This window comes from Armigeres subalbatus, chromosome 1 (genome assembly GCF_024139115.2).
Source record: "Armigeres subalbatus isolate Guangzhou_Male chromosome 1, GZ_Asu_2, whole genome shotgun sequence".
Taxonomy (NCBI): domain Eukaryota; kingdom Metazoa; phylum Arthropoda; class Insecta; order Diptera; family Culicidae; genus Armigeres; species Armigeres subalbatus.
Genome location: NC_085139.1, coordinates 305,327,141 through 305,354,934, shown reverse-complemented (window position 1 = coordinate 305,354,934; position 27,794 = coordinate 305,327,141). Strand labels below are relative to the sequence as shown.

Here is a 27,794-nt window from a genome sequence, read left to right as displayed (position 1 = left end):
CCAGTCAAGGTCAGTCCAGATCAGTCAGATCCGATCCAGTCAGTCAGGTCAGTCCAGGTCCCGGTCAGGTCAGTCCAGGTCAGTCCAGGTCAGTCAGGTCCAGTCCAGATCCAGTCCAGGTCAGGTCAGGTCAGTCCAGGTCAGTCAGAGTCCAGTCCAGGTCAGTCAGATCGGTCAGATCCAGTCCAGATCAGTCAGTCAAGTCCAGGTCCAGTCCAGATCCAGTCCAGATCCAGTCCAGGTCAGTCCAGGTCAAGTCAGTCCAGATCCAGGTCCAGATCCAGTCAGTCGGTCCAGTCCAGTCAGTCAGGTCAGTCCAGATCCAGTCCAGGTCAGTCCAGGTCAGTCCAGATCCAGTCAGGTCGGTCAGGTCAGTCCAGGTCCGGTCCAGGTCCAGTCAGATCCAGTCCAGATCAGGTCAGTCAGGTCAGTCAAGTCTCCAGAGTCAGGTCAGATCCAGGTCGGTCAGTCAGGTCCAGTCCAAGTCGATCCAGATCAGTCCAGATCAGTCCAGATCCAGTCAAGTCAGTCAGTCAGGTCGGTCCAGGTCAGTCCAGATCGGTCCAGTCAGTCGGTCAGGTCCAGTCCAGGTCCAGTCCAGATCCAGGTCAGGTCAGAGTCCGGTCGATCCAGTCCAGGTCCAGTCAAGTCAGTCCAGATCCAGTCCAGGTCAGTCAGGTCCAGTCCAGGTCAGTCCAGGTCAGTCCAGATCCAGTCCAGATCAGTCCAGATCCAGTCAGGTCAGTCCAGGTCAGTCCAGATCGGTCCAAGTCAGTCCAGGTCGGTCAGTCGGTCCAGGTCCAGGTCCAGTCAGTCAGTCGGTCGATCAGTCAGGTCAGTCCAGTCCAGTCAGTCCAGTCAGATCCAGTCAGATCAGTCCAGGTCAGTCCAGGTCAGTCCAGGTCAGTCCAGGTCCAGTCCAGGTCAGTCCAGATCCAGTCCAGATCCAGTCAAGTCAGTCCAGGTCCAGTCCAGGTCAGTCCAGATCCAGTCAGGTCAGTCCAGTCCAGTCCAGGTCAGTCAGGTCCAGTCCAGTCAGTCCAGTCCAGATCCAGTCAGTCCAGGTCCAGTCAGGTCAGGTCAGTCCAGGTCAGTCCAGATCCAGTCAGATCCAGTCCAGGTCAGTCAGGTCCAGATCAGTCCAGTCCAGGTCAGTCCAGGTCAGTCCAGATCCAGTCCAGATCCAGTCCAGGTCAGTCCAGATCCAGTCAGGTCAGTCAGTCAGTCCAGTCCAAGTCCAGTCCAGGTCAGTCCAGGTCAGTCCAGATCCAGTCCAGATCCAGTCAGGTCAGTCAGATCAGGTCAGGTCAGTCCAGGTCAGTCCAAGTCCAGTCAGATCCAGTCCAGGTCAGTCCAGGTCCAGTCCAGATCAGTCCAGTCAGTCAGATCCAAGTCCAGGTCAGTCCGGTCCAAGGTCGGTCCAGATCAGGTCAGGTCCAGTCCAGGTCAGTCCAGGTCAGTCAGTCCGGTCAGTCAGTCCAAGTCCAGTCCGGTCCAGGTCAGTCAGGTCAGTCCCGATCGGTCCAGGTCGGTCTCAGGTCAGTCCAAGTCAGTCAGGTCAGGTCGGTCAGTCCAGGTCAGTCAGTCGGTCAGTCCAGATCAGTCAGGTCAGTCCAGTCCAGTCCAGTTGATCCAGTCAGATCCAGTCAGGTCAGTCCCAGAGTCAGTCAGTCCAGATCCAGTCCAGGTCAGTCCAGATCCAGGTCAGTCAGTCCAGTCAGATCCAGTCCAGGTCAGATCCAGTCAGGTCAGTCAAGGTCAGTCCAGGTCAGTCCAGGTCAGTCCAGGTCAGTCCAGATCCAGTCCAGTCCAGGTCAGTCCAGATCCAGTCCAGGTCAGTCGGTCAGGTCAGTCCAGGTCAGTCGGTCAGATCGGTCAGATCCAGTCCAGGTCAGTCCAGGTCAGTCCAGATCCAGTCCAAGGTCCAGTCAGTCAGTCCAGGTCGGTCAGGTCAGTCCAGGTCCAGTCAGGTCGGTCAGGTCAGTCAGGTCCAGTCCAGGTCAGTCCAGGTCAGGTCAGTCCAGTCAGTCCAGGTCCAGTCAGGTCCAGTCAGATCCAGTCAGATCCAGTCAGATCAGTCAGATCCAGTCCAGGTCAGTCAGATCCAGTCCAGATCCAGTCAAGTCCAGGTCAGATCAGTCGGTCCAGATCAGTCAGGTCAGTCCAGTCCAGTCCAGGTCAGTCCAGGTCAGTCCAGGTCAGTCCAGTCAGTCAGTCCAGATCAGTCCAGGTCAGTCAGGTCAGTCAGGTCCAGTCAGATCAGTCAGGTCCAGATCGGTCAGGTCCAGTCCAGTCCAGTCCAGGTCCAGTCCAGGTCAGTCCAGGTCAGTCAGGTCCAGTCCAGGTCGGTCAGTCCAGGTCAGATCCAGTCCAGATCCAGTCCAGGTCAGTCCAGGTCCAGTCCAGATCGGTCCAGATCCAGTCCAGGTCAGTCCAGGTCAGTCAGATCCAGTCAGTCCAGTCCAAGATCCAGTCCAGGTCAGTCGATCCAGGTCAGTCCAGATCGGTCAGGTCAGTCAGGTCAGTCCAGGTCCAGTCCAGTCAGGTCAGTCCAGGTCAGTCCAGTCAGGTCGATCCAGTCAGGTCCCAGGTCAGTCAGGAGTCAGGTCAGGTCAGTCAGAGTCCAGTCCAGATCCAGTCCAGGTCAGTCAGGTCCAGTCCAGGTCAGTCCAGATCCAGTCCAGGTCCAGTCCAGTCAGGTCAGTCCAGGTCAGTCCAGGTCCAGTCCAGGTCAGTCCAGATCCAGTCAGATCCAGTCCAAGATCCAGTCCAGGTCAGTCCAGATCCAGTCAGATCGGTCAGGTCCAGTCCAGATCCAGTCCAGGTCAGTCAGGTCAGTCCAGATCAGTCAGTCCAGATCCAGTCCAGATCCAGTCCAGATCCAGTCAGTCAGGTCAGTCAGGTCCAGTCAGGTCAGTCCAGTCAGGTCAGTCCAGATCCAGTCAGATCCAGTCCAGATCCAGTCCAGGTCAGTCCAGGTCCAGTCCAGATCCAGTCCAGATCAGGTCAGTCCAGGTCAGTCAGTCCAGGTCAGTCCAGATCCAGTCAAGTCGGTCAGATCCAGTCCAGGTCAGTCCAGATCCAGTCAGGTCAGTCAGATCGGTCCAGGTCAGTCCAGGTCCAGTCCAGATCAGTCCAGGTCCAGTCCAGGTCAGTCAGGTCCAGTCAAGATCCAGTCCAGGTCAGTCCAGGTCAGTCCAGGTCGGTCAGATCCAGTCCAGATCAGTCAGGTCAGGTCAGATCCAGTCCAGTCAGTCCAGGTCAGTCCAGATCCAGTCCAGATCCAGTCAGATCCAGTCCAGGTCAGTCAGGTCAGTCAGGTCAGTCCAGATCCAGTCCAGATCAGTCAGATCCAGTCAGGTCAGTCCAGATCCAGTCCAGTCAGTCAGATCCAGTCAGGTCAGTCCAGGTCAGTCCAGGTCCAGTCCAAGTCCAGTCCAGATCCAGTCAGATCCAGTCCAGATCCAGTCCAGGTCAGTCCAGATCCAGTCCAGGTCAGTCCAGATCAGTCCAGGTCAGTCCAGATCCAGTCAGTCAAGTCCAGTCAGTCAGTCCAGTCCAGATCCAGTCAGGTCCAGTCCAGGTCAGATCAGTCAGGTCAGTCCAGGTCAGTCCAGGTCCAGTCCAGATCCAGTCCAGATCAGTCCAGATCCAGTCCAGGTCAGTCCAGATCGGTCAGGTCAGTCCAGATCCAGTCCAGGTCCAGTCCAGGTCAGTCCAGTCGGTCCAGATCCAGTCAGGTCAGTCCAGGTCCAGTCCAGTCAGTCCAGATCAGTCCAGATCCAGTCCAGATCCAGTCAGATCCAGTCCAGATCGGTCAGGTCAGTCAGATCCAGTCCAGGTCAGTCAGTCCAGATCCAGTCAGGTCAGTCCAGGTCAGTCCAGATCCAGTCAGGTCGGTCAGTCCAGTCCAGTCCAGGTCAGTCCAGGTCCAGTCCAGATCAGTCAGTCAGTCCAGGTCCAGTCCAGGTCCAGATCAGGTCCAGTCCAGATCCAGTCCAGGTCAGGTCCAGGTCAGTCCAGATCAGTCAAGATCCAGTCCAGATCCAGTCCAGATCCAGTCCAGGTCAGTCCAGTCAGATCCAGTCCAGGTCAGTCCAGATCCAGTCAGATCCAGTCAGATCAGTCCAAGATCCAGTCCAGGTCCAGTCCAGATCCAGTCCAGGTCAGTCCAGATCCAGTCCAGATCCAGTCAGATCAGGTCAGTCCAGATCAGTCCAGTCAGATCCAGTCAGATCCAGTCCAGGTCAGTCCAGTCAGTCCAAGATCGGTCAGGTCAGTCAGGTCAGTCAGATCAGTCCAGATCCAGTCCAGATCAGTCAGATCGGTCAGATCCAGTCAGTCAGGTCAGTCCAGATCCAGTCCAGATCAGTCCAGTCCAGATCCAGTCAGGTCAGTCCAGGTCCAGTCAGTCCAGTCAGTCCAGATCCAGTCCAGGTCAGTCCAGATCCAGTCCAGGTCCAGTCCAGGTCAGTCCAGTCGGTCAGATCCAGGTCCAGGTCAGTCCAAGGTCAGTCCAGTCAGTCAGTCCAGGTCCAGTCCAGTCGAGTCCAGTCCAGTCAGTCCAGGTCAGGTCAGTCCAGATCCAGTCCAGGTCCAGTCCAGATCCAGTCCAGGTCAGTCAGATCCAGTCAGGTCAGTCCAGGTCAGTCAGGTCAGTCAGGTCAGTCCAGGTCAGTCCAGATCAGTCCAGGTCCAGTCAGGAGATCCAGTCCAGTCCAGGTCAGTCCAGATCAGTCAGGTCCAGTCCAGGTCAGTCAGATCCAGTCCAGGTCAGTCAGATCCAGTCCAGGTCAGTCCAGGTCAGTCCAGATCCAGTCCAGATCCAGTCAGGTCAGTCCAGATCAGTCAGATCCAGTCCAAGTCAGTCCAGATCAGTCAGATCCAGTCCAGGTCAGTCCAGATCCAGTCCAGATCAGTCCAGATCCAGTCAGGTCAGTCCAGGTCAGTCCAGTCAGGTCAGTCAGTCCAGTCCAGGTCCAGTCCAGATCCAGTCAGGTCAGTCCAGATCCAGTCAGGTCGGTCAGTCCAGGTCGGTCAGGTCCAGTCCAGATCCAGTCAGGTCAGTCCAGATCCAGTCCAGGTCAGTCAGGTCAGTCCAGATCCAGTCAGGTCCAGATCAGTCAGATCCAGTCAGGTCAGTCCAGGTCCAGTCCAGGTCAGTCAGTCAGTCCAGGTCAGGTCAGATCAGTCCAGATCCAGTCCAGTCCAGTCCAGGTCAGTCCAGATCCAGTCAGGTCCAGTCAGAGTCAGTCCAGGTCAGTCCAGATCCAGTCAGTCAGTCCAGTCAGGTCAGTCCAGTCAGATCCAGATCAGTCCAGATCGGTCCAGGTCAGTCCAGTCCAGTCGGTCAGATCAGTCCAGTCAGTCCAGTCAGTCCAGTCAGTCAGATCAAGGTCAGATCCAGTCCAGATCAGTCAGATCCAGTCCAGGTCAGTCCAGATCCAGTCAGATCCAGTCAGTCCAGTCCAGGTCCAGTCCAGTCAGTCAGATCCAGATCCAGTCAGATCCAGTCCAGATCCAGTCCAGGTCAGTCAGTCCAAGGTCAGTCCAGATCCAGTCCAGATCCAGTCAGGTCAGTCAGGTCAGTCAGTCCAGTCCAGTCCAGATCCAGTCAGTCCAGTCCAGGTCAGTCCAGTCCAGGTCAGTCCAGGTCCAGTCAGATCAGTCCAGGTCCAGTCAGGTCAGTCCAGTCAGTCCAGATCCAGTCCAGGTCAGTCCAGGTCAGTCCAAGTCAGTCCAGATCCAGTCAGGTCAGTCCAGTCAGTCCAGTCAGGTCAGTCCAGATCCAGTCCAGATCAGTCAGATCCAGTCCAGGTCAGTCAGGTCAGTCCAGGTCAGTCCAGATCCAGGTCAGATCCAGTCAGGTCAGTCAGGTCCAGTCCAGATCAGTCCAGATCCAGTCAGGTCAGTCCAGATCCAGTCCAGATCCAGTCCAGATCAGTCCAGATCCAGTCAGATCAGTCCAGATCCAGTCCAGGTCAGTCAGGTCAGTCAGGTCAGTCCAGTCCAGTCAGGTCAGTCAGGTCAGTCCAGGTCAGTCAGTCCGATCCAGTCAGGTCAGTCCAGATCCAGTCCAGGTCAGTCCAGGTCAGTCCAGGTCAGTCCAGATCCAGTCCAGGTCAGTCCAGTCAGTCCAGGTCAGTCCAGTCAGTCAGGTCAGTCCAGATCCAGTCCAGATCCAGTCCAGATCCAGTCCAGATCCAGTCAGGTCAGTCCAGATCCAGTCCAGGTCAGTCAGGTCAGTCCAGGTCAGTCCAGATCCAGTCAGATCCAGTCCAGGTCAGTCCAGGTCAGTCCAGATCAGTCCAAGTCCAGTCCAGATCCAGTCCAGATCCAGTCCAGTCCAGTCCAGATCCAGTCAGGTCCAGTCCAGGTCAGTCCAGTCAGTCCAGGTCAGTCAGATCCAGTCCAGGTCAGTCCAGATCCAGTCCAGGTCAGTCAAGATCCAGTCCAGATCCAGTCCAGGTCAGTCCAGGTCCAGTCAGGTCAGTCCAGATCCAGTCCAGGTCAGTCCAGATCAGTCCAGATCCAGTCCAGGTCCAGTCAGATCCAGTCCAGGTCAGTCCAGATCCAGTCCAGGTCAGTCAAGTCGGTCCAGGTCAGTCCAGATCAGTCAGATCCAGTCCAGATCCAGTCCAGTCCAGTCCAAGTCAGTCAAGTCAGTCCAGATCCAGTCAGATCCAAGTCAGGTCAGTCAGTCAGTCCAGGTCAGTCCAGGTCCAGTCCAGGTCAGTCAGGTCAGTCCAGGTCAGTCCAGATCAGTCCAAGTCAGTCCAAGTCAGTCCAGGTCAGTCCAAGATCCAGTCCAGGTCAGTCCAAGTCAGTCAAATCCAATCAGGTCAGTCCAAGTCAGTCCAAGTCGGTCCAAGATCCAGTCCAGTCAGTCAGGTCAATCCAGTCAGTCCAGTCCAGGTCAGTCCAAGTCAAATCAGTCCAGTCCAATCAAATCCAGTCAAGTCCAGTCAAGTCCAGTCAGTCAATCCAATCATGGACTGGAACTAGGACTTGAACTGGGACTGGGAGTAGGACTCTGTGACAGGGACGGGACTGGGACGGGGACTGGGACTGAGACTGATATTTGGACTGGGACTGGAACTAGGATTGAGACTGGGACTGGGACTAGGACTGGGACTAGGACTTGAACTGGAACTGGGACGAGGCCTCTGCGCCTGGAACTGGGACGGAGACGGGGACTGGGACTGGGACTGAGACTGAGACTGGGATTGGAGCTGGGACTGGGACAGGGACTTGAACAGGGACAGGAATTGGGACTTTGACTGGGACTGGGACTAGGAATCTGTGACTAGGACGGGACGGGGCTGGGACGGGGACGGGGACTGGGACTTTTTTTATTGTCTTTATTAGGGAGACTTTCAGCCCGAGGCTGACTCGTCTCTAGGACTGGGACTTGTACTGGGACTGGGACTGAAACTGAGACTGAGATGTGGACTGGGACTGGGACTTTAACTTGAACTGGAACTTGGACTAAGACTCTGTGACTGGGACGGGGACTGGGACTTGTACTGGGACTGGGACTGAGACTGAGACTGGGACTTGAAATGGAGCTGGGACTGCGAGTTGAACTGGGACTGGAATTGGGCTTGGGACTGGGACTAGGCCTGGGACTGGGACTGGAATTGGGACTGGAAGTGGAGCTGGGACTGTAAATGTGACTAGGACTAGGACAGGGACAGGGACTGGGACTGAGGATAAAACTGAGACGCGGTCTGGGCCTGGGACAGGGACTGGGACTAGGACTTGGACTGGAACTGAGACTCCAACTGGAACTGGGATTGGTACTGGGACTGGGACTAGAACTTGAACTGACACTGGGACTAAGACTCTGTGACTGGGACTGGGACTTGTACTGGGACTGGGACTGGGACTGGGACTGAGACTGAGACTGAGACTGAGACTGGGACTGGAACTGGGACTGGGACTGGGATTGGGACTGGGATTGGGACTGAGACTGGGACTGGAACTGGAGCTGGGACTGGAACTGGAACTGGGCCTGGAAAAATGACTAGGACTGGGACTGGGACAGGGATTTGGACTGGGACTGAGACTAAGACTGAGACGGGGTCTGGGACTGGGACTGAGACTGGGACTGGAACTGGAGCTGGGACTGCGAGTTGAACTGGGACTGGAATTGGGCTTGGGACTGGGACTGGGACTAGGACTGGGACTGGGACTGAGACTGAGACTGAGACTGAGACTGGGACTGGAACTGAAACTGGGACTGGGACTTGAACTGGGACTGGAATTGGGACAAGGGCTTGAACTGTGACTGGGACTGAGACTCTGTTACTGGGACAGGAACGGGGATTGTGACTGGGACTGGGACTTGAACTGGGACTGGAACTGGAGTCTAACTTAAATATCATAAAGTCGTCGAAAATTTTGTTTTATTTACTGAAAAAATGACGAACTGTTTAGTTCGTATCAAAAAATGTATAATTTTTAAACTGCGCAAACTAATGAATTTATTTTTTCGTTTTGTTTCAGGTGAGCTCATTTATTTTTCGTAAAATAGTGTAAGTAAGTATAAGTGAACATTATATACAGGAAATGGGTATGCGACTGTGACTTTTTCAGGCTGGAATCGTTACTATGATTGAACCTGTGGCTAGACACTAAAGACACTGGATCTTGGACTGGGCCACAGAAATTGTCAATTTTGAGCCCCATCCCGTTGTCATGCTTTTTTGTATTAAATATCTATCACGCTTCTTTGAGCCCCTCTTTTCCGGAAAACCGTGATGTATTCTGAAGATGGCCCCTCGTATTCATCTATCTAAATCTTTTGTAGACACATCGATATGATACAATATGATCTTATAGAAGTTACAGAAACTCGTCTATGACAAATATCCCAAGTAACATTTTTGGTTTTATTATGGCCTTGTAGAACATTATTTGCTCTACATGATTTTATATTAAAACCGTCATAAAACAAGAATATTACTGGAAATGTTGCTCGAGTGGATTAAATACTAGGACTGAAACATGAGTTGAGATTGGAACTGGGACTAGAACTGGGATTGTGACTGCAGCAGTGATCGCGAATAAAACTCTATCTACAATTAGGACTGGATTGGGACTGTTATTGGGATTGGAATTAAAATCGTATTTTACACTAGAACTGTCAGTGCGTCTAGGCTGAAACTGGGACTGGAGTTTGAGCCGGTATTGGACTGGGACTGAGACTTGGATTCTTACCAAAAAGCTAAGAATAGTTGAGAACGTAGAATTTTAAGTCGTTCATTGAGTCATCGATTCAAAAATATTAGGAAACCTTTTTCTGAAAACGAAGAGAGCATTATAGATCCTAGGAACGTTGAAACAGCACTGCAAAGAAGACCGCATTTGAATCATAATCATTTCTTCGAGTACGTTCTAATAGCACAACAATAGTAACACCAGTGAGCAGCATTAATAGCTTGCGGTTTGCAACCGTTTTCGCACGATGATGAATGCATTATAAACACGGACCGGGTGCGCCAAGACAAATGGCAGGAAAACGGAACAACCATATCATGGATGGAACTCCATAGGAAGGCATCTATTTGCGATGAGAACAATCGGGACATTGAGGACGGTATGCAGTTTGGTTGGAAAATATTACATCACTTTAGGATTACCTTACGATTATTAACATGATTCGAAAAAAATGTTTTAGTAATCCTTTTTAAGATTCTTCTTCCAAAATAATTCCAGCATTTCAAAATTATTGAGGTTTTTCTCCAGAATTTCTTTCTACTTCAAATCTTTACAGAATTTCTCTGAGAATCCTCCAAAATTCAGTATTTACTCAGCATTCTTCTCAGAACCTAAATGGAATCTGATTTTCAGAACCAATTCAGAATTCTTTTCCAAATCAATTAATGATTTGTCTTAGAACCCATTCAGAATCTATCCAGTATTTATTTTGCAACCCTGTTAGAATTCTTCCTAGAATCTGTTCAGGATTATGCTCAGAATCCAATTTAAATTCTGTATTCTACTATTCAGTACTCTCTTCTAAAAACGATCTGGTTGCTACTACGGATTCTTCTCAGAAATATTTTTAAAATCAATTCTGTAGAATTTCATCCAGAATTCCAATTTCATTCCAGTATCGATTCAGAAATCTCTTAGAATCTGCCCTGAGTTTTCTTATAATCCTCTCAAAATTTTCCTCAGAACGTGCTCCGACTTCCTTTCTGAATCCACTCAACATTTTTTTTCTCGGGATCCATTTTGGATTTTTCTCAGCATAAATTCAAAAAATTTCTCTCAGAATCTATTCAAAATCCTGCTTTTAATCGTTTTCGTATACTTCTTAGAATCTTTTTATTTCATTTCGGATTTCTTCAGAATTCTTCTAAGAACCCATCAAAAATTTGTAGGAGAGTGTGGTCCCAAACCGACCGTCGGTCCCAAACCGACCAGTATTTTGGGGCCATCCGCAAAATACGTCACGCTTCTTGTGGGAGGGGGGCTCCGAGCAGCGTGGCGATCTGTAACCCATGTACGAAAAGTGTGACCAAGGGGGAGAGGGGGGTCGTTTGAAAATCGCCAATTTTACGTGACGTACTTTGTAGATCTTCCCTGATTTGCCGAGATGGGACAAAAAGGGGAAACAGAATTTTTATCTCGCTAGGATAAGATGGTGTAATATGCCCCCTCCCCCTAAGGCAATACTAAATCACTCCATATCACTTAACGTATATTCATCTCATCGTCAAACAAAGAAATACGGCACCGCTAAAAAATCACAAGAATGAGAATTAAATCAAATACCTTTTCATTGTTTTGATAGGATGCACATCGGAGCCATGAGATAAAATCCAGGAGAAGTTCCCCTTTATCATATTTACCACTGAGGAAAGTTACTTTGTTGCCCAACTGAGTGCTTCAGTGCAAGTTTTGCAGACAGTAAACAAGCGTCGCTCCATAATATTGAGCAAACAAACATTGAAAGCTACATCAAATCTGTAACTTTTTGAATTTTGCAATTATTTTCATTATGTAACACAAAAATACTTGGGAGTGTACCGATTCTCCGGTATTACTCGCAGATGGCGCTGTCGACGACACTCGTTTGTCGTTACTCAAACTATTTGTGTACGAAATATAGGTCGGTTTCGGAACATTGGGGGACGGTTTCGGACCACCATTTTTGAGAATGCCGAAAACTGATACTTTCACTTTTCCCTCTGTATCTCCCAATTTTCCACATCTGAAGAGGGCTTGGTAGTCATATGGCTACTGCTTCTGCCTTATACGCAGGAGGTCGTGGGTTCAATCCCAGGTCCGTTCCATTCTCCTACTTTGTATCTTTCTCTATATTTCTCTAGTTCTAGCAATCGCTAGAACTGGAAATGGACTTCCATACCGTTTCCATCTCAATTCCTATACCTTCAACTTGAGTATTGTAGCAGTAATCTGCTAGAATTGGAAATGGACTATAAAGCTCGTTTCCTACATCCAGTTAGAAATTCCATCAGTTGCTTTCTCCTATCTATCACATTGGCAGCTCGTTAACCAAGACAGACCTCTGCCTCTCGAACCTAACCCAAAAATTACAACAAATTTCGCATGAACTCGTGGCAAGTGCAGTGGTATATTCGACTTGCAGTGGGCGAGTGATTACAGCATCATTTCCTCTTCCCCCTGACTTGCATTCTGACGTGGCAGGCGCCAGTATAATGAAAACAAACAAATGAGATCACCAGTACTTGTACATTGAAGATGTGTGCTAGTCCCAAGCAAACATCTGTTGGTTCCCTGTGCAAGAACAGCTGATCTGGTCATAATGGAGTAGCAACTACGAGCAGTCAATCAAGCTAAAGCTCAAGCTCAAGCTGTATACCCCAATTTTCTACATATGCACCCACAATAAAGCCTCAGAAATACAGAATAAAAAAAATATATAAAAGAAATACAATGTGTACACGTGTGGTTTATCAAACAAACAAACAAAATTTCATACATTTATGAACACAAATTTTTTGAAGTAGGATCATTGGGTCCCCATGCGCCTTGCTATTGTAGTAACGACTTTATCGGTTGAAGGGTGGTTACAGAATGGTTTATTGACAGCTTGGTATAACTGAACTACATTCCAAGGCCTACTCAATTATTATCGGTAATGAATGGCTTACTATAGACCAATATTCTACTACAACTCGGCCACCCTGAAAAAGACTTCGTCCAGAAGTACATTTAGATATCAGTTGGAGTCCAAAGCCTCAAATTACACGGATCAAAAACCGAACTGAACGAAATCCGACTTGTTTGTAAACCATCAATATCCGCAACCACTAATCTATTATTGGGTAAAACCTTTTTAATTTTGTACGAACCTTTAAATTGATTTTGAAGTTTTCGAGCTACTCCAGATTCAGGTTTATTAGGAATGAACACCAAATCATCAACATTAAAAGTGCTATTAGTTTTACATTTCTTGTCATACACTCTTTTGTTGTTTTCTTGAACTATTTTAATCTTTTCTGCAGCATTTTGTCTGATTTTAGTTAAATCTCTTTCCGAATTTAATTTGGCTTCTAGATAATTCCTTATTTCATCATCAATGTTACATCTCTGATTTACTCCAAATAATAACATTGAGGGGGTTTTACCAATACTTCTATTGACGCTATTATGCATCAATAATTCAGCTTGCGTCAAAATTGTGGTTAAACCTTTAAAGGGAAAGGAATCGATTAGCTTTGCCAACAATGGTGTTATTGTTCTATTGAAGCGTTCAATTTGGCCATTCGATTTTGGACAAGCTGATGCAATTAATACATGTTTAACGTTGAATTCATTCAAAAAAGCTTTGAAACTATTGGCTTTAAAACAGGTACCTCTATCGAAAAAAAATCTAGTTGGGATTGAATAGTTGATAAAATAGCTCCGTAAATGTTTTAAAACTTCACTCGTGTTAATAGTTTTACAAGGAAATAGTTTTATAAATTTGGTGAATCCATCTACAATTCCAAAATATACTTAAAATTTTAATTGGTTAAATTTAAAGGACCATAATGATCAATATGAATTGTCTCGAAAGGAGTATTACCTTTATCAATGTTTTGTAATTCTGCATCATATTTATTTGATTTTTAGTAAACATTACACATTTAAGACAACTTTTAACATAGCTAATTACCTTTTCTTTCATTTTAGGAAACCAATAACATCTCAGTATAATTTCACAAACTTTATGGCACCCAAAATGTCCTAAATCATCATGGCACGATTTTATAACACGATTAATCATATCATGAGGAACATAAAACAATAATCTATTTTAAATTTACGGTAAACCATTCCATCACGCAACTCGTAAAATTTATGTTCTGTTACTTGAAGTTTATCCCGGATTTCATTAATATCAGAATCTCTTAATTGACATGCCAACAATGCTCTTTCAAAATCATTATTATTATTTTCAATAAAATAAATTGGACTATAAATTCTTGACAATGCATCTACATGCCTCATATTATTAGAAGATCTGTGAACTGGTTCAAAATCGAATTCTGAAAGAAAAATTTCCCATCTCGCGATTTTTGGATTTATGTCTTTCTTTTTCAAAGTTCCCGAAAGAGCATTACATAACTGATTGTAAATTTGAAATGAATGCCGTGTAAGTAAACTTGGAATCTTTTGATACTGTTATATACTGCTAAAGTTTCTAATTCAAATGAATGAAGTTTTGCTTCTGATGGTGAAGTACGTTTACTAAAATACATCACAGGATGAAATTGTTCATCAGATTGTTTTTGTAATAATAGGGAACTGTACCGGTTTTGGCCATGTTCCTAATTTGGCCAGTTTCTCGCATATCTCCGAAAATAAAGCAATTTCCGAGGGTTTTATTAGCTGTAACAGAAGATATATCCCTTACGATTCTTCGCTGTGGAAAATAATCGATAGTTTTTGGAAAATATGCATTTTTCAGGGTTGGCCAAATTAGGCACTAAGGTGGCCAAAACCGGTACACTTCCCCTACTCCTCCGAAACCATGACTACTAGCATCAGTGTGTAGTTCGGTTGGTGCTGTTGGATTATAAATTTTCAAAACAGGCTCACTAATCAATTTTGTTTTTAAAAGTTCAAAAGCTTTCATTTGTTCAACTCCAAAATCAAATGTTTTGTTCTTTTATTGATTAAACTATATAAAGGGCTTGCAATTATAGAAAATTGGTAAATAAATCTTCTGAAATAACTAGCCAAGCCTATAAAACGTTGTACTTCAGTTTGGTTCTTTGGAACCGGAAAATGTTTTAAACATTCTGTGTGACGATCACTTGGACAAATTCCTTGATTTGATATTTTATAACCCAAAAACTCAGTTTCTGTTTTCATGAATGAACATTTGGTCAGTTGAAGTACAAGTAAATACTTATTTAATATTTCGAACACCTGTTTCAAAATAATGATATGTTCTTCAATAGTATCTGTTGCAATTAAAATATCATCCAAGTATATTACCAATTTACCAGTTTTAATCAATTTTCGGAAAACATGGTGAATGAATCTCATAAAAGCAGATGGTGCGTTACATAATCCAAAAGGCACCCTTTTATATTCGTATTGTCCCATATGTGTAATGAATGCAGTATATTTGGTTGAATTTTCAGAAAGTCTTAATTGATGATAGTCACTTTTCAAATCTAAACTAGAAAAATATTGTTTCCCTCGCAACTGATCAAGAAGATCATCAATTAGTGGAATTGGGTATCTATCTTTGACGGTTTGTTTATTCAATTCCCTATAATCAACACACATTCTAAATGATCCATCTCTCTTTTTAACTAACACAACTCTGCTGGCATAAGGAGAGTTACTTTCAACAATTATACCTTCCTTTAATAATTTTTCAATAGTGCTTTCAATTTCCTTTTCTGTTGACAAGGAAAATCGTCTTGCAGAAAAATGAAATGGTTTGTAACAATTTAGTTCAATATTCAGTTGATGTATTACTTCCGGATCTGTTGATCTAGAAACATTTAAATAATGTGCAGCGTAAAGAGATTTAACCTGATTAACAACGTTAATATCTATTTTATTATCACCAATATCCAAATCATCAACAACATGAACACTAGTTGGTGAATTGTTAAGTTCTGTAAAATAAAGTTCATTAAGAAAATTCTTAGCTTTATCAATATTGTCAGATTTGTTTTTGTGGAAAAATGATTTTCGTTGAATTGTTATCAAGTCCCGCTAATGAATAATTTTGACATCATTTTCTCGAATAAAATCGCGTCCAATAATACAATCCGGGCACATGGTCTCGTCCGGGACTACCTTAGCCTGTAATTTAAAGATAACATTGTTTACCATCATTTCCGTATCAATTGTACCTAATATTCTCAAAACTGATTCATTCAACCCTCTGAATTCCATATTGTCTGTAAATGACGTAACTTTAAATGGAGATGGAATCAGACTCGCTTTGATAATACTAATTGAGCTACCTGTGTCGAGTAAGGTTACAAATGGTTTAAAATAATTATCAAATCTTAAGCAACATATGAAATGCTCTTTCTCTAGTTTAATCCTAACTATACTACCTAGTTGATGTGTATGACTTGCAGTCCTTCCTTGATTAACATCAGCAGTTTGAAAATCAAAGTTCGATGTGTAGACGGTGGTCGTAGGTTTAGAATGTCCTAAGTCCAAATTCTGATTGAAATGATTTGGGGCTCCACCACGAAAAGATGACCAGATCGACCACACTGTGAGCATTTGACAGCCGTTTTCATACAGTTCCTAGAAATGTGACCAACTTCATTGCAATTATGGCAAACCCAACGGTTATCTACAGTTGACTGTTGAAAATTTTGAGGATGCTTCATAACACTCGAAGATTCAAACCGTTTCAAACAAGCAATTATATCCATGACCGAATAAAATTTCTTCATAGACAACATCGCTTGAAGGGCAATATTTTGAACTCCATGACTCACATATTTGACAAGAGCTGATTCGCTGAGGTTGACTGTTCTCCCGATTGCCATTATTTCGTACACGTATTTTTCATAACTTTCGTCTAACCTTTTTAAACGCTTCATCAAACGAAAGTGAACATCTGCTTCGTCAACGATATTTGGAAATCCTTTTCTTAATTCTGTTTTAAAATCTTCCCAACTAGCAATCTTAACACGTACGGCTTCATACCACAAACGTGGAACTTCTCCTAACCTGGTCACAGCGTAATGAAGAACGGAAGAATCTGGCCAAGCATAAATTTTCTTCAAATTTTCTAAAACATCCAACCACAGGTTTGACGTAGTTTCATCAGGGTTGAATAACGGAACCAACTTCTTAACATCGTCCGGGTGCATTAGAGTTTGATTATAATTATTCATTATTTGCGCAGCGGGTGAAATGAGCGACATGGGAACTTGTTGAACCTTGTCACCGGTATTTCGTATTGCTTGGGTGTCGGCAATTTGATTTGCTGAATCTGAAGGGCATACAGATTGACTCGAGCCATTCTCAACTTCTTCGTCGATTTCAGCAAGAACAGCTGGCTCTTGACGGATTCGAGTCGGACTTCTACGAAGGCGAGACATTTAAACCGATTATCGTTTCTACTTATAGGGACAAAAAAATAGGGTATCCCACTTCTGAAATTGTAGTAACGACTTTATCGGTTGAAGGGTGGTTACAGAATGGTTTATTGACAGCTTGGTATAACTGAACTACATTCCAAGGCCTACTCAATTAATATCGGTAATGAATGGCTTACTATAGACCAATATTCTACTACACTATACTGCCCATGATCGCAAATTTGCAACAATCAGCAAAAGTAGGCATGGAAGAAATGGAACGATGAAGTTTGTGATATGCATAAGTATGGAAATCTAACTCATTTAAAAAAAAATCTAAAAATTGCACAAATACTTTTTGAAGTTAAAATCATCGGCAGCTATATCTGCATTACTTAATATTTGAGTGTAAATCAATTGTGCTAATTTTTGTTCGAGGAACATGGCACATCGGTGAAATAATTTCCCAGTGTTACAATTATGCGGTCACTATGCTCGATGTTACAAAACAACTTGGTAGTTTTTTAAAGATTTTTAGAACAAACTTTCAGATTTCACCAACTTAGATGAAAGAACTAACGATTTGAAGACAATTCATGAGCCTAACTCAAAATCGCAAAATGCAATTGTTACAAATATGCGATCATGGGCAATATATTGGACCGATTTTGTCACTTCCCGATTTTGTCTACCTCTCGGTATTTGCTTAACACATTCTCGGCTTGAAGCTATCTCGTCGCAATTTATTCACATTTTGCATTTACAAGCCATGAACTGCTTCGTATTAGTGATATGGATATAGATTGTATATTACCTGGAGTCCATGACAACAAGAACTACTTGGAATGTAAACATACAAAGATGGGGTTACACAACGTGTTTTTTTAATAACTGGCTACGTTACAGGGCTTGATGTGCACGTCTTGTTTCCATCGAGTTCGTATTCTACCTAGAACAGATGACAACAACACAATGCAAACATTTGCTGAGATGAGGTTGCATAACTTGTTTTTGTTTAATTACTGGCTCCAATACGGAGGTTGATCAGCCGATCTTGACTCTATGAATTTCAGTGACTACCTTGAGCTACTTGAAATTCAAACATATACTTGGAAGGGGTCACACAACTTAAACTACTTGGAACAACAAAACACTACTTGGAATAAAATCAAATGCCAAGTAAAAAATCATATACCGAGACGGGGTCACACAACTTGCGTATTCTTCGATAACTGCCTCTGTTACAAAGGTTGATCTATAGTCCTTGACTCTATGCAGTTCGTAGACTACCTGGCACCCATGACAGCAACAAGAACTACTTGAAATGCAAACATATACCGAGGATGGGGTCACACAACTTGTTTATTCTTGTTTAATCCAAATTTGTCTCATATAAATGCTTGAAACGCTCCTATAGGGCGGAGCGTTATTCCGAATTTGGAGCGTAAAAAAGAGGTTTTACAGCATATAAAAATCTTATTTCGGCTTCAAATGTCACATATACAGCTTCCCAAACAAACGATGCCATTGTGCTCAGAATTGATTGAGGATTCTTTTAGTAAACTTGGGACTTCGATCAAATTAAATGAAGATGTAGTTCGATTCGTGGTTGGTAAACTAATCATCTTTATTGTCAATCTTATTGAATAGGAAACTTCTTAATTCTAGTACATCATTATTTCTTCATTATGCTTTCTCTGTCTATGGAGTGAGAAGCTAGGAACAACTATTTACTAATTTACCAATCAGAGAAGCGTAAATCGTAAAGGCAATAACCGATACGTAAACATAGTCATATCGAAGGGCGTGTTCACTTTGGTTGCGTTGGAGTAGGTCAGTTGTGTAAAAGAAAGAACATAATTGCTCAGCGCTCTAGGCGACATGAAATATGAATCCAAGGGATCGTGAATGAGTCATGTTGTCATTGAAGAAAACCAGCGCCTTGCTCAAGTTACCAGCACTTGTGTGGTATGGGAATCGATAGGTGTAAAGTGACATGATACAGAATTATTCTTGGAAATGTTGTATGTCACCTAAAGGAATTTATTAGTTATGGAACGTTGTGTTCCAGATGAATTCATGGAATTGTTGTATTCCACTTGAGTGAATGTGAAGTAAGCGCATCTGACTTGCGCGTGGGAACATTCTGAAATTGAGCTGCATGTTTGCTCTGTTGGAAAACGACAAGATCTCTAATTTATGATCTTTGAAGATGAAAAGGATATTTAGTATGCTACATTCTACTCAGCATTCAGTTAACATTTGTCTAAATTAAAGTGACCAAATATTTCTTGGGTCAATCCGCGTCCGCGATATGCATTATGTACCATATCCCAAACATGACTCATATTCCGAACACTAATTTTCAAATGGCCATTTTAACTTTATTTGTGTATTCTTTTCCACAAGATATTGAACTCGTTTATGAAATTGATTCTGCGTACGTAAAGCTGAAATTTCAGTTTTAGAGCGTTTTGACGCCAGTGTTCGGAATGTGATTGTCAAAACGAAAATTTGAGTCAAAACGATATGAAAGCGTATCAAATCGTTTCCCAAGTATTTTCTTCCTTTAAACCTACAACACCCTGTATGATGCAAACTTCTCTGTTTCAAAGAAACAAATAATCTCAAATTATTATTGGATATTCCAATTATTTTTGAAAAAAGAAATGTTTTATATTTCGGAGGGAATCTTTCGACTGAAGAAGCTTACAGTAAAGTGTCTTTCGGCGTTGCAGTCTTGAAGAAATTAAAAACTCAATTTCTCACGTTTCGATGTATTTAACATTTAATCCTTGAAAAAGATGTTAAATACATCGAAACGTCGGACATTGAAACTAAATAGTTTCTTCGAGACTGCAATGCCGAAAGACACTTTACTGAAATGTTTTTAGTTAGAAGTGCGGGTCTTCTGAACGCATTGTGTGACATGTTGTGGAATCTCTTCGATAAAGTAAATATTCTTCACTGCTCTAATAGGTATTATTAGTTGACTGTTGTCTTACGCAAGTGTTCAGTCTGACCCACCACTGGTTGAAGACGGTGAAGTGAAATTGTTTTTTAAAGAATTGTCTGGAATTCCATTTGATTCAGATTCCTGAGCTAACTAAGATCCATCCGATTTAGATCATTATCACGAATTAATCTTTTCAGAACTTTTTCAAATATCCGCAGATCATACATTTCCTTGATATTCCCACATTTTCAACCCCAGGGTATTCAAATGCTTCAGATTCCTAAGATTTTTGCGTTATCCAAAGTCGGACAAATCAACTCAGCTTTTGTTGATCCTTCATAATGCCTACATTTTTAGTACTTACGGAAATTGCATAGATTATCAAAATTATTATCGTACTCGAACAGGGTTGGACAGATATTCCTTCCTGATGAAGAATGCCGGTATGATGGCCAGAATCTGAAAGGTCGTCAGGACACGGCACGATTCGACAGGATTAATGAACTCAAGTCTTCATGAAGGCTGTTTGCTAGGCTTCCTGGTGGATTGAAAGGCGAACTGCTTTTCCAACTTTTCTTTTTCAATATGTACTGTATAGTAATTGAAAATTAATCGAATCAAAATTCTTGAAGATCACTTTTTATAAAACTGACGATTTCGTCGATGGAAGCTGGCTGGGCGTGGCTTCATCGTTGTTGACTGGACTGTCGATTCCTGTTTGAAATAGCGTGGTTATGTACACAAGAACAGATAATGTAGTGTATGGGGAAAGGATTGGCGCAAATTTGAATTTGGGAGCCCATACCTTCGCGGTTCCTTGAGGTTAGTGGACAGGGAAGAAAGATATCAACAGAAAAAAAGAAACACCTTCATTCTAATAGTTCAGTAGTCCCTCTGTCCAAGTCTGTAGACTGCCCAAAGTCCCCATTTTTTCTGATTATTCGGATCTTTTGCCAATTTTCTAGACCCTTTCTAATTTTCCACGGGTTTTCATAGATTTTCTAGAAATAGATTCATCATGGAATGCGGGACGTTTTTCGTGTTGGAAATGATGGACAAGTAGGCAGCATCCGGGACTGTCCGGCATATTCAGAAACCTTTTCAGAATCCAATTGGAATCCGCATAATTGATTTACATTTTTTTTGTTGACTCTGGATTATTTTCAGAATCTAATAAATCAGCGGTTCTCAACCTTTTCTTTCGAACTTTTGCATTAATTGAGGTACCCCCTCTCGAAAGTAGGCTTCAAATTCTCTTGAAAAAATAATTCCGAGCCCTTTGAAGGAAAGCTTCTTTCACCTTTTGAACCCCTTTAAAGTAGGTTTCCGCGCCTCTTGATTAAAGGCTTCTGAGCCTCTTGTAGATAGGTCTCCAAGCCTCTTGAAGGCGGTTCTCGAGCCACTTAAAAGTAGGCTTCTTTTGCATGAAAGGACGCTTCTGGGCCTCTTGATAGTATGCTGAGCCTCTTGAAAGAAGAATTCCGAGCTTCTTGAAGCGAGACTTCCGAGTCTCTTGAAAGGAGGCTTCCAAACCACTTGAAAGTACACTGCCGAGCTCTTGAAAGCAGGCTTCCGAGCCTCTTAAATGAGGCAACCTAACCACTTGAAAGGAGGCTTCCAAACCTCTTGAAAAGAGGCTTCAGAGCCTCTACAAAGGAGACTTTTGAGCCTCTTGAAAGGAGGCTCCCGAGCCTCTTGGAAGAAGGCTTCCGAGCCTCTTGAAAGTATCTTGAAAAGAGGCTTCAGAGTCTCTTGAAAGGAGGCTTTTGAGCCTCTATCAAATGAGGCTTTTGAGCCTCCCGCAAAAAAAGGCTTTTGAGCTTCTTGGAAGGAGGCTTTCGAGCCTCTTGAAAGAAGACTTCCGAGTGTCTTGAAAGAAGGCTTCCGAGCCTCTTGGAAGGAGGTTTTTGAGCCTCTTGAAAGGATGCTTTTGAGCCTCTTGAAAGCGACTTCCGAGAAGGGTTCCGAGCCTTTTGAAAGGAGCCTTCCGAGCCTCTCAGGAGGCTTCAGAGCCTCTTGGAAATGTGTTTTGTGGCCTCTTGGAAGGGGGATTTTGAGCTTCTTGGAAAAAGGCTTTTGAGCCTCTTGAAAGGAGGCTTCTGAGCCTCGAAGGAGGTTTTTGAGCCTCTTGAAAGGAGGTTTCTGAGCCTTTTAAAAAGAGGCTTCCGAGCCTCTTGAAAGGAGGCTTCCAAGCCTCTTGAAAGAAGACTTCCAAGCCTGTTGAAAGAAGGCTTTTGAGCCTCTAGAAAGAAGGTTTTTAAGCTTATTGAAAGGAGGCTTGCGAGCCTCTTGAAAAAAGGCTTCTGAGCCTCTTGGAAGGAGGCTTTTAGGCCTCCTGAAAGGGACTTTTGAGCCACTTGAAAGGAGGCTTCCGAGCCTCTTGAAAGGAGCCTCTCAAGCCTCTTGGAAAGAGGCTCTTCAGCCTCTTGAGAAGAGGCTTTTGAGCCTCTTGGAAGGATCTTGAAAAGAGGCTTCCAAGCCTCTTGAAAAGAGGCTTCCGAACATCTTAAAAGGAGGCTTACGAGCCTCTTGAAAGGAGGCTTCCGAGGCTCTTGAAAGGAGGCATTTGAGGTGCTTATCAGAAGGCTTCCGAGAAGCGTAGAAGGATGCTTCTAATCCTCGAAGCAAACGAGCTTTAGAAAAAAAAATCATTTTGCTCATTCGACGTTTTGTTCATTTAATCTTTTGTTCCGCAGTCCTTCATACATTGTGCTGGTTGTGGACGGCAGGATTCAATTGGGATTTATTGATCGCATCGCATATTATGCACAATATAAATTTTTGAAATAAAAAAATACACAATTTTCAAAACTTTATCAATGAGTTTTAATTGGAATTGTAAGACGTCCGCCATTACGCATTTTTGTCCGGGGTCCACCTTTGGGCCAGCGAAGGTACCACCAGGGGTACATGTACCCCAGGTTGAGAACCGCTGTAATAAATGATTCTTCTATTAGTGTAACTCTAAATGACCGTAACGTAAGTGATATGGCAGCGGCTCTCCGTGGATGCGTGTGCACGCCATGGAGATTTGTCAAGAAGAGCAGAGTCATGGCTTGCTGCTCGCCGATTGACACGCTGAGCTATGAATCTATGAAGACATGCTGAAGGTATTTTACTCAAACCCCACACTATTTACAAGAAGAACCTGTTAAGAATTCATATTTCTCAGAATTATTTATAAAATCCATACGATTTTTTTAGAAGCCAATCAGGATTCTTCCCAGAATTCGTTCTGTATTCGTCTTAAAATTAATCCAGGACTATTATCTTCTTTTATTTTCAAAGTGAGTTCAAAATTCTTTTAAGATTCTTTTCAGGATTATTTTCGGAATATTTTCAGTTTTCTATTTCTGTATTTTTATCATAATTCGATCAGAAAGTCTTCTTAGAACCTATTCAGAAATTTTCTCAAAATCCTCTTAGAATCCTCCAAAGTCCTCCCAGAATCCTCTTAGTCTCCAATGAGGGTTATCCTCAGAATCCGTTCAGAGCTGTTCTAAAAATCTATTCAGAATTCTTCCTAGAATTATTTTTCAGAATTTGCTTCATGATCCCAAACTAAATCAATTAAAAATACCATGCTACAAATAAGCCAAGAAATTTTTTTCACTCGTATTTGTTTCATTATCAAGGCGTCACAAAAAAGCAGTTCCATACCGAGGGAACGCTGAATACCGCCCTTCTAGTTATTAATTCTTACAAGCAAAACTAGACCCTATTCTTCCCCAGCAGTTTCCCAAGCTGGCACAACCGCCAGAGAACATAATTACAAACGATTTCTTTCGGTCGTTTGCTTGCTCGCGGGAGCAACCATTTCCCAGCTTGTTCTGACTGTCTATCCCCCGCGTCTCGACTTTCTGTCCGTCTGTCTGTCGCTCCTCGGTCGATCCAATCTGTTTTGATTCCCAACAACGCTGTCGGAACAACCATCCATAGCCACCTATGATGGAAACATAAAAATCTGTTCTCTTCAGGGTCGCCTACTGCGCGCGCTCTCGTTTGCTTAGTCAACAGAGATTCGAGTTAGGTTGAGTTGCTGCAGTGAGTGAAGAAGTGAAGTGACGACGCCCCGAGATTAATTCCCTTATATGGGTCGCGTTTCTCTGTTTGGCGTGGCAAAAGTCCGGTAATCGAGCCAGCAACGAATGGAAACAACAGTTGCCGGTGGGAAAAATTAATTATTAATAACAGAACGCGCACTCTGATAGAGTGGAGCAGCCAAATGGGAAACTGCTGAATCCCGATCCGATGCTCGGTTCCATCCACAGTTATGTAAGCGCCGCAACCTCCTTTTTTTCTAGCGTTGCTCTCATTCTAGAACGGATGGAAAACCATATTTTTAATTGGAAACGAGGGAGGAATAAAGAATAGGGTTGCAATTCATATTGTAATGGAATTTAAATAAATAATAGAATGAAAATCTGTATTTGTCTGTATTTGGAATAGAATAAAATTTTCCAGAACAAATAATGTTAATCTTGAGGCAAAATTCGCATCACAATCGAACAAGATTGTGCCCGATCACAGCATTTCGAAAAATGTGAGAGAATCATTTCTATGCCTGCGCGGTCTATTACTCAGTTATGTTTCGTCTCGCAGTGGTAACTGCGTCAGCAGCATCGATCATAGCGTAGCTGGGAAAAAGGGCAAACAACAGTTCCATATCGTTTCAGGGAAAGCGCTGAGGGAGTGGGGGGTTTATGTTGAAGACGACGAACCGATGCGAGGACAGCGGAGACGCGACGGCGATTGGGTTCACGAACTCTTTTGCTCTCGTCATCCGATGACGTACGTCCGTCATCGTTACGTGCCGTGCGGTGGTCAATAACGGATTCTGTCTGGCTGGTCCCGTTCTTGCGTGTGGTTGGAGATGTCTTATCTCGAATATATGGAGCAAAGATCTACTTTGAGTGAGTTGATAATTAGAAGGCGCTACCACAGTTTGACCTCTGGTGCAGTATTCGAAAATCTGGATGTGTGTTCACAGATTGAGACAGAAGGATAAATATTCGACTTTCTTTAATAAGACAAATTTTCCAATCCAAATCATTTCTGCTGTCATTTCTTATTGTCGAATACGATAATTGGATTTACGAGTTCAGAGATCGACTATGACCTCAGCTCCAAGCAACCGTACGGTTGACTTCGTCATTGTCAAGCGTATATCGGATCGGAATCGATTTCTTCGCCACCGGCAACGGCAAATCCAATCGATCATCACCCCATCGGCAGCTGAAGCATCTTTCGAACTGGGGAAGCTGTAGTAAGTGTATCTGGGTTCTGGGTTGCTCCGCACAAAACCGTTGTTCCCCATCTATGTAGCCGCAACTCCGGTTGAAGAAGTCCATCCCGCTGCCTGAAAAACACCACTTTGAACATGATCAATTGAGCACTGATGGGTAATTTGTGCCAAACGTACGTGGTAATTTTCTTTTTCAATTCTCCCGTTCCGTCCGGCGATCTGGGGTGCGGATAGTTGGGGGTTTTGTTTCAGTTAGCGATCTGCATCGATATCAATTTCCGATGGCATCGAGGGTCATCCTGGGGAGGGGTCCAATTGTCTAATGGATGGCGTGGTTTCGAAAAGTAAGGTACCGAGTGATCGATGAGCTATGATTTGTGTTACGAATTGGTTTAGGCGTTGTAAACTACCTATTTGAGCAATTTATAAATTATGGGGATCAATTGAAATATGGATCTATGAAGCAGAATTGATGGTAAAAGGGGGAGGTTTTTCAGATTGATTGAATTGACAAATTGGAAACAATGCTCAATACGTTGCTTCTACTAGCAATAGTATCTTTGGGGCCGTCTATGAACTACGTGGTTCAATCTTGAATTTTTGACGTAGGACTACGCCTGTGTTTTCTAAACCGAGGTACTCTTTGCGATTGCGAGAATCGGAGATCGTCACGAAAATATGATAGAATTTAAATGTTAATATCTCAGTCGTTTCTCGATGGATATTTCATTTTTTGGAACATTCAATCAAGGAAGAGTCAACGCTTCTTTTTATTGTTCTGAAAATATTATTTTTTACTATTTGTTATCGATAATTGGTTAAAAAATTCGAAATGGAAATAAATGTACATGCATCGCAAACACAGACATCAAAATCAAGCAACTTGTCCGTTTGGATCTAATCCTCAGTTTGAACAAGATTTTACACAAAGCGAACTCAGCGCAGCGGACACATCAGCACGAAGGCGTTGGTAGCAGTCTCAACGAAAAACCATCCCAACCATCGGTGGTCGTCAGGTTGATTGCTGCAGATCACTCCATCTCAACAATGACAGCGACAACTCTTTGGTCAGCAGCAGTGATGAGAGTTTGTCGCCGATAGAAGCACTAATCTGTCACAACAATGACGTCGGAAGCAGAGGCCCAAGTAGAAATGATCGATCAAAGAGGAGAAAAAGCGATTGTCGGTTTTGGGCGGAAAGGTTGATGTGGCAGTTGATGTGAACCTGCGAATCGTGGAGCATCAAAGGAGAACAGGCATTTTTCTGTCCGAAAAGAAACACGTTTTGGGGGACGATTGAGTGGAGATTGTTTTTTGGTCATCCAAGTTCCAACCCGAAGATTTCGGGATTGTTTTGGCCAACCGAGCCTCGAGTGGACCGTTGAAGACGAAGTTCCGGTGCATCTGAAGTGCGAGTGATCAGGGATAGAGGCCCGCATGTTCGGAGTTAGTTCCTCCGTAGTCATTCCCGTACCTCTGGATGGTATATCTAGCAGCGTCAGTTTATCAGAAGATTCCCCATCGGAATCACCTCCGGGAACGCAATTATCTGAACACCGACAAGTTCTAGCAAGAAAAACCCGTATCCTACCCTTCGTTCATTACCGTCATTGATACCGCTGCAGCTGCTTGTGGCTCTCGGTCATATTCGACGATTGCCAATACGGAATTATATTCAACCAACCTTCCTCGCCGTTGGCTGGCTCCGGTGAATTACCACAGAATTCGACAAAGCTACCGCTGGTCCACGTGGCTTCCTGTTGTAACACTGCACGACGATCACCAGGGCGTGATCTCATCCGAGCCGTAGTCTTCTCAGCCGCATACTCTTTTAGATTCCTGCCGACACCAACGAAGCCACCGCTACGATTGCCTCAGTCCGACCTTGAGTAATTCTCGTAAGTTAGGTTTTCAATTCGTACCTTGCACAGTTCTCATGAAACACGGATCGTCATCGTACGTATTCGCTGATTCGAAAAGGCGGAACATAGGTATATGGCCAGCAATATTCCTCAAGCCAGCCTAGGCCCAATATAAGCAAGGATGTTATCGATCATTTAGTAATCTGGCTTCGATCATTTAGTAGTTCGTCAATAACTCATTCCAGAAGCTGACCAACACCGTCAACAGATAGCAGAAGCCATCATATTCGTCAAATCGACGTTTGAATATTTGTTTATAAAAGCAGATAAGTCGTTTTGAAAATTTGGTATTGATATATTACCATCTCAGCGTGTGAGCAGCAACTGCAAGCCATGACTCGGTCTCTCCTTGCCAGATCTTCGTGCACGGAAGAACTAAACTACCCATAAGTGAGTTCAATGCACCCAATTTCGCACTTCCGTACGGGAAGCCAAACTTGAGTAAATGGGGTCGAAGTTGTTCGCCTTTAATCCTATGTTAAAAAAAGTACCTAAGTTCTATTTACTCAACTGGAGGTTTAGTTCACTCAATTTCAACATCAGGCAGCAAACTCAAGGTTGGCTTCTTGTATCGAACTGGTGTCGATGCATTGTTTGGCTCGTTTGTTTTTGACGAGGAAGAGTCGTTTGGCCGAACAAACCATCAGGCCGAAACCCATCTGGCCGAAAGTAATTTGGCCGAAAGGGTCATTTGGCCGATTAGAACATTTGGTCGAATACGACATTTGGCGGAATAGATCATTTCTTATTTCTTACTGTAGAAAATGAGAAGTGCGAAGTGAGTAGTTAGACGTTATTCACTTCGTGCTTCTCATTTTTGACAGTGAGAAGTGAGAAATGAGGAATGAGAAGTGAGACGTCACTTCTTATTTCTCACTGCTCACTGTAAAAAAAGAGTAGTGAGACTTTTCCGACGACCGACACTCTTCCACACTGTCCCACTTTCTTATTCTACACTAACCTGAGATCCACGGTATCCGTTTCTTTGCCGCCAATCAGCGGCTCTTCACGCAACGAAATGGGTTCGGTTCTTCTAATAGCGTCCTCTGCAGGTTCGTACCCCATCCTGGGGCCTCTCCAAGCGTGTTGACGGACTCGGACTTTGCTCGTATCGATGG

The 27,794-nt window shown here is 44.1% G+C and overlaps 2 protein-coding genes across 7 annotated transcripts in view; one reads left to right on the top strand and one right to left on the bottom strand.

Moving 5' to 3' along the window:
- LOC134207867 (rhophilin-2) overlaps positions 1–27,794 on the top strand; it is a 334,965-nt gene that overhangs the window by 87,945 nt on the left and 219,226 nt on the right. The window lies entirely within an intron of this gene.
- Positions 7,135–27,741, bottom strand: LOC134219290 (tetra-peptide repeat homeobox protein 1-like). The gene is made up of 4 exons (XM_062698017.1): positions 27,638–27,741; positions 26,439–26,593; positions 7,932–8,146; positions 7,135–7,359 (listed from the first exon to the last, which is right to left on the bottom strand). The coding sequence occupies exons 1-4, from the start codon at positions 27,739–27,741 to the stop codon at positions 7,135–7,137; spliced, it is 699 nt and encodes a 232-aa protein (XP_062554001.1).